Source organism: Camellia sinensis, chromosome 6 (assembly GCF_055761805.1).
Source record: "Camellia sinensis isolate YWXY chromosome 6, ASM5576180v1, whole genome shotgun sequence".
Classification (NCBI taxonomy): domain Eukaryota; kingdom Viridiplantae; phylum Streptophyta; class Magnoliopsida; order Ericales; family Theaceae; genus Camellia; species Camellia sinensis.
Window position 1 is genome coordinate 80,727,905 of NC_138966.1, and position 7,212 is coordinate 80,735,116.

General features: G+C 33.4%; 1 protein-coding gene across 3 annotated transcripts; it reads left to right on the forward strand.

The window, feature by feature from the left end:
• Window positions 1–3,313: 3,313 nt before the first annotated feature.
• LOC145792312 (uncharacterized) lies at window positions 3,314–6,972 on the forward strand. Of its 3 annotated transcripts, none has more exons than XM_082873072.1 (6): window positions 3,314–3,541; window positions 4,938–5,148; window positions 5,235–5,327; window positions 5,408–5,524; window positions 6,386–6,514; window positions 6,606–6,972. In XM_082873072.1, exons 4-6 carry the CDS (start codon window positions 5,504–5,506, stop codon window positions 6,786–6,788), a joined length of 333 nt encoding a protein of 110 aa, XP_082729198.1. In that variant the 5' UTR covers window positions 3,314–3,541; window positions 4,938–5,148; window positions 5,235–5,327; window positions 5,408–5,503; the 3' UTR covers window positions 6,789–6,972. The 3 variants fall into 3 exon arrangements, with proteins under 3 accessions (XP_082729198.1, XP_082729200.1, XP_082729199.1); XM_082873074.1 differs by having other exon boundaries at window positions 5,433–5,524; XM_082873073.1 differs by lacking the exon at window positions 4,938–5,148.
• The last annotated feature ends 240 nt before the right edge of the window (window positions 6,973–7,212 follow it).

Here is a 7,212-nt window from a genome sequence, read left to right on the forward strand (position 1 = left end):
TCAATCCATTTTATCTCAATTCATAAATCATTTTCTATTTCATTCAAGCAACCAAGCTGAGGGTACAACTTAGTGGGTCTCTAACCAACACCACTATTATACAAATACTTCCATTTCTTTGCCATTTTACGGAAATTTCATCCACGGGAATCGACACCCATGTATGCGCGCGGTTTTCAAAACTTTCACATTTGGTACACAGGCCAACTTAATTCAATGGAGTCCATCTCCTTTCTTCTCCCAAGCATGAAGTACATCCTCTTTCTTCTCCCAAACATCATAAATTTACAATGTATCAAAGACATAGTCATATTCAATGACAACGGATAAGAAATTAGTTTCAATTCATCTAATTCTCATGCAATTTCTACAACAATCATAGTTATCCTCCACCAATAGCCCAAAACAGATATTTCTAAACATATGCATAATCTCTAAGTAGACAAATTATTCAAATTTCCATAGGTGAGAGGTAACACATATCCAACTCCACCATTTATAAATATTCATCAAATTTCATATTCCCAAAACCAATTTCATTTATTTATACAAAATAACTATTTGAGACATTTAGGGCAAAACTCTATTTTCTTCCAAAATCCACCCCGGGTATCAAAATCAGCAAATTTATCATAACACAATCTCACATCTACTCCCATAACCATTTTTGATACATACATATGAAAATCCCTCTTTTGATTTTAGACCAAAACCCTAGGTTTGTTCAAAATCATCCCAAAGTTTCAATATTCTTTACACATCAACAAATAACTAAGTTAAAACTCATAGAAGAGTGTAGAAAGTCCCTACCACGAAGCTAGAGATCAAGGAAACAATGGAGAAACTTCAAAGATGCCAAAACTCAACTCTATTTGGATCAACGGAGAGCCCTTGGAGTGCTCTACCTTTTTAACAAAGGCCCATGGGTAGAAAAACTACCAAATCTAGGTGAAAATGTAGAGAGAAAGTGAGTTTTAGAGAGAGAGGCTCTAGATCTAGGGTTTTGAGAGAAAAAGATATGAAAAAGTGATATAGAAGGGTGATGCTGCGAACTGATATACGCACAGTTCGCTAGAGTACAAGAAGTGATGCTCGAGCGTCAGACGTAATAAGTTGTTCCACTCGAGAGCAAGAAGTGATGCTCGAGCGCAGAATGCACACTCCTAGTAGTTTTGTAGACAACAAACCAACGCTCGAGCGCAAGAAAGGCCACTCGAGCTGATACCGCTCGAGCGCTTGGGCGCAGAAAGCACCGCTCGAGCGTAGAATACACTCTCTTAGTAGTTTTGCAAACCTACAAAAGTATTGAAAGTTCACAAAGCCTGCTCGAGCGGAAGAAGTGTCGCTCGAGCGGAGAATTAAAATTATGGGCACCCAAAGTTTAAAAACCAAGCAACCAACCTGTTCCAAACGCAACCATTACAATCCAATGAGGGGAATAAGACATGAACAAAAATATGAAACCACAAAACTAGGGTGCAAAATACAATGAAGGTCGGGTCAAAATCAGAATCGCTATAGCTGGAGCAGTCTGCGCATATATCAATCTGTAAAGTCACCTTTTTGGCTCATTTTTTCACGTCTCTCTCTAAATCTCAGATCTACACACTCCCTCTCTCTCTCTAGAAATCATATATAACACCAAATATACCTTGATCCATCAATTTCTACACCTTAGTTCCTTTGTTAAAAAGGTAGAGCACGTCGATGGCTTCGTTTTAATCGAAAAAGTTTGTGTTTTCGGCTTTGTCAAGTTCTACACATCTTTCCTTTGAGTTTTCTTCTTTGAGGTGGGGATTACTTTGACATTTTGTATGGTTTTTAACTTAGTTATTTGATTTTCTAAGCTATGTTGTGATTTGGGAATTTTTAAACAAAAATCTAGGGTTTGTTTTAAAAATTCAAAAAAGAGGTTTTCAAAATAGGCTCTTGTATATGATTGTGGCTTTATAAAAATGATTGGGTTATGATAAATGATAGATTTTATCCATGGGAATTGACTTTTAAAGAAAAAAGGATTTTACCCTAAAATGTGAATGTTGGATTTTATAAAGAGGAAATGGAATTGATGTTGGTTTTATGAAATTGGAGCAATGATGGTGGTGGTGGTGCAGTTGGATATGAATTATCACTCCTAATTAGAAATGTTGGAAAGTATATCTGTGTTGAAAATTAATTATCTGTTTAGAAATATCTGTTTTTGGCTATCGGAGGAGGATAGCTATAATTGTTGTAGAAATTGCATGAGAATTAGGTGAATTGAAAGTATTTTCTCATCCATTTGCATTGAGCATGGTAACATATTTAACACATTGAAATTATTGTTGTTTTGTGAAAAAATGGGTGAATTCCTTAGTAAGTCTAGATAGGAGTGTAGTTGTGGTATTATGTTGGCCTGTATATCCTTGGTGAAAATCCGTAAATCTACGCAGTTAGGTGTCGAGCCTTCCGGTTAATACTGGTAAAAATGACAAATTGGTAGTGCTTGTAGCCTACTTGCAGACACGTCCTAAAGATTCTCAGTGTTGTGCCCACTGCCCTATTTTCTATTGTAGGGGAAATGAATTGATATATTTGACATGTAAACTTGGCATAGCATGGTTTTGGAAAGAGATATAAAATATTTTGACATGAGTATTGCATATGCATTCACTTTATAACTCTGTTAAGATTCATACACTGTGTTAGAGTATCTTTACTAGTTTTTTACTCACCCTATGTAGAAAACCATTTTTAGGTGCTGATGATATGCCTCTGCCAAGGTAATAGCTTGGAAGGACTTGGAGCCAAGAGCTTCTATTTTTGGTTGTTGTTATATTTATTTTGTACAAGTCTAGGGTTTTATTTGTATTAAGTTTAAACTCACTTTTGGTGTAACTAAGTACCATCTTGGAAAGTTGTAGCGAATAGGGCATTATATATTTATTTAACTTTTATTTCATATCTTTTGTTTATATGCTATAGATTCAGGGTTAGGACTTATGAATGTATAAATGCATGTGTCACTCTTCTGTGCACTTGAAGTATATGAATGGAAGGATATTATGTTCAGAAATGTATTGTTATTTCACTACAACAATAATACTTAACGATCACACAAGAAGAATTAAAAATATCTCACTTTTTTTAGAAGTGTGATTAAAAAAATTAGATTGATATTTTAATCACACTTAATTTAATTGATTGTGATAGTATTTATTTTTATCTCATTTTGTAAATAACTGTGATTATATAAGTGTATACAAAAAAATATACGCTTGATTGTATATATTTTTGAATATATTGTTTTTATATAAAAATATATCCTAAAACTTGCGGCTTTTTCTCTTCCACGATTCTCAGCACAAAGACATGACTCCTTCCCTTCCAAAGAAGATTGAATTTCCAAACATATTAGACTCTTCCTTTCCAATTCACTTTGCCTCTGTTTCTGATTCATTATCCCTAATTCGGTTTCCACCTCCAAAATCACCATTGTTCCTCACTCAACAACCACTATTGAATTTTGTCTTTTGAAATCAACAACCTCTTCAAACTTCTTGTGAGTTCTCTCAGTTTTTTATGCCCCTTTCATATGTCATTCATGAGATATGTTTGTATATATTTATGTTTATGATTATTATTAGTGGAATTATATAAATATGGGGTTTCATTGTGAATGAGGGTTTTGGGTGGTGCCAGAAAATAGGTACTCTGTTTGATTGGTGAGTGAGTTTCCTTGCCATTCTGATGTCCTTTGGCGGGTGGGTTTCAGTGTAATTGGTGACGCAGCAAGTACCTTGAATCTTCCTTTAGAAACTCTGCGTCTATGAAAAAGTACCCATCTTTCACTGCCTCTACGATTTCCCAGTTCTGCTGGAGACCCCCAGCAGAACACGACCCCAGCACCCCCCCACTTCCACGTGGAGGGCTGCCACTGGCTGAAACCAAAAAAAAAAAAAAAAACAGTTTTCTTGGCCAATTAGGAGAGACCCCAGCACCCCCAATGGGGGTCTTAAGCTTTATTCTACGATTTCCTCTTTGTGTCTACTCATCACTCCCTTCATAATGTTTCTATCAATGTTGTTGGAGACAAATTCAGTAGCTTTTTCCTTTCATGCCCATTAAAAACACCAAAGATAGCCTGTAATAATAAAAGATAAAATAAAATAAAAAGTACCGTCACACAACCCTCTTTTTATTTGTATTTTTTGTTTGCACATATATTCTACAAGTGTTTTTACAAGTTTCTAAGTCATATAAAAATTTCCTTGATTATTTTTTTTTATATTATTTTTTTATTGATTTGCCAATTTTCTTTTCATTTCAAAGTTAAAACATTAATGGCCTGGTTTGAAAAGGTGGTTATTTTATTAGGTTATTTTAATTTTTGGCTATTTTAGTAGGCTAAAATATTTGTGTTTGGGAAGAGAGTTTATTTTTTTGTAGTTAGATGTGATATTTGTGAGAAAAAAAAATGAAATGATTACAAATTTAATGTGACATTTTGTCTTATTAGCTATTTAACCTATTTTGTATTTTTGTGAATTTTAACCCAAAAAAACTAATTTTTGGCTCCCCAAACACCCCCCAACAATAAATTAGCAAAATAAACCAAGTCCTTCAAAAATTCTTGATAGTGAAATTTCAGAATCATTACCAATTACTTGAAATATATTCTACTAGAAGCATGGGCACACACATAGGAATTTAAAATAATTATATTAGTTATTTGAAGCAGTTAAAATATAATAAAGTAGTTTAGATATACAAAAGTACCTACACTCCTCTTTTTATAAATTTTATTTTATTTTTTATTTGGTTATTTCACTAATTCCAATTTATTGAAAATTGCATTTTTTACACTTTATGGATTAAATTTTGTGTATTTTTGTTTTATATGATTGATTATAAACTACACCCCTCTTTTGATAATATTTTTTTATTTGACTACTCAGTTAACATACAAACTGGATGAAAGAAGTAAGAAAAAAGTGTTATCTTCAATTTGTTCAAAATGGAGGACATTCAAGAAAGAACTTACCAAGTACATACGTGAAAACAAATCCAAATCCTGAGATCATATCAAAACCACCAGCAATTTATGGATTCGTTGAACAAAGACATTGGGACTCATTTCTTGAAAGGCGACTATTAGAAGAGTTTGAAGTAAAAACAATTAAACTTTAGTTATTTAAAATGTCAATATGAAATGCTATACATTTGGATTAACTTTGTGTGTTACATTTTTAAAGATTTTGACTCAAGTTCAGAAATGGAGACGAAGTCAAAATAAGTATAACCATAGAATCAGTCGAAAGGGCTACGCTCGCTTTCAAGAAGACTATGTAAGTGGTTATAAATTTTACAATTTAATAGCAGTTTTGATGTGATTATTTTTAAAAATTGATGTATATTTGATTGATAGGAACGTAATACCAGATCTACTAAAGATTTAGACGGAAGCATTTTATGGAAAAAGGCTCGTTAAAATCAAAATGGAGAATATGATGACAAGACAATTATGGAACAAGTTGCGAAAATTGTAAGATATTTGTGTGTACTTATTGCATTTATTTTATACTCCTTCAATTGTTCATCTTTATAGTAATGTAATATTATAGGATGAGTTGACTAAACAAAAAAGTGATGGGAGTTTAACAACTGAAGGATGTAATGACATTCTTACTATGGCATTGTTGTACCCTTAATATTTTAGTCGAGTAAGGGGTGTAGGAAATTCTGTCACACCTAGCACCTACTTTCACTTGCTTAAACGTGGGAATCAGTCACATTAGGAGAAGAAATATAACGATCTAGGTAATGGTGGTACAATTGCAAGCTAGGCTCAGTGCAGTGGAACAACAAACACCACATACACCACAATCTGAACATGCTAGTTCAAACACCTTGAGAAATGGTGATGGAGGAAATTTTCAGCCTGATTTTCTCTCAACAAAAAACAAGGTGAGAACTAAGGATGGCATTCCACCCCAAGCAAAGATCATAAAGGTGTGTAGCATCAGAACACCTAAAGTTGTTATTTTTTCTAATACCGTTGGTGATATTCTTAGTTCTTTAATTGTTATCTTCTTGTATGTCATAGAGCAAATGTTCAAACACAATGAAAAGTGGTGAATGGTGAGTACTACCTTGTCTAGGTATTCTTTTACTGTGAATGGTGAGTTCTGAATTACAGGTAGTCCTCATGTTCATCATGGTGAAACCTCAAGGGGAATAAGCACTTTACTGTATTATATCAATTAATGCACTTTTGGGGCTGATAGTGTCATTTTTGTCTAAAGCCAAAAAAAAGCCTCTACAATTTAGCCACCCTCCACCCTCCCAGTCCCTTCCCCCCCTTATCCGATTAATTCTAATGTTGCTATCTTCGTATTTATTGTAGAGCAAATGTTCAAACACCTTGAAGAGTGATGATAAAGGCAATTTTCAACTTGATTGTGTCTCACAAGACAATAGGTTGAGAACTAAGTATAACATTCCACCTCAAGATCCTAAACAAAATAAGAGAAAGGTGTGTAGTTTTTATATGTTGATGTTGTTATATTTTCTAATATTGTTAGTGATATTCTTAGTTGTTCCATTGTTAACTTTGTGTGTTATAGGGCAAACCGTGTAAACTTGCAGTAGATTATATTGAAAATATTGTTGCTCATGGTACGGTGTATGAGAGAATTGAACCCAATGAAGTCATTCTTACGGTGCCATTAGGAGAATCCAATGTATGTATGTCTATTCAAGTTGTTATAGTAAAAAGATGTTCCTCTTCCTATACCTATTCCAAATGAAATACTTATTGTTGGAGAAGCAATAGGATTTTTTGTTGCTTGGACCAAAAATCTTGTATTAGTTGGTGATGAGGAAAAATATTCAAAAATCTTGTATTACACCTTCCTAAAAATATTTTGACTTCTGAAATTTCTTTTGTAAAAATTTATGAAACTACCCAAAGGAGGGGTAGGACCAATCCAGTTTTGAAAGTAGTTCAGGTAATCAATATCATTTTCTCTAATTTTATCATACTTATATTTATGCTAATGGTTGTTCAACTCAAGCATAACACTTTATATGTAGTTTCTAATCATAATGAAAATGCTTTCATGTAGTTCTCACAACAACCCACAAACGTGGAATGTGGGTTTTATGTAATGAGCTATATAAAAGACCTCATTAGAGATCAAAGCATCCCAAGAAAACAATGTGTGAGATAAA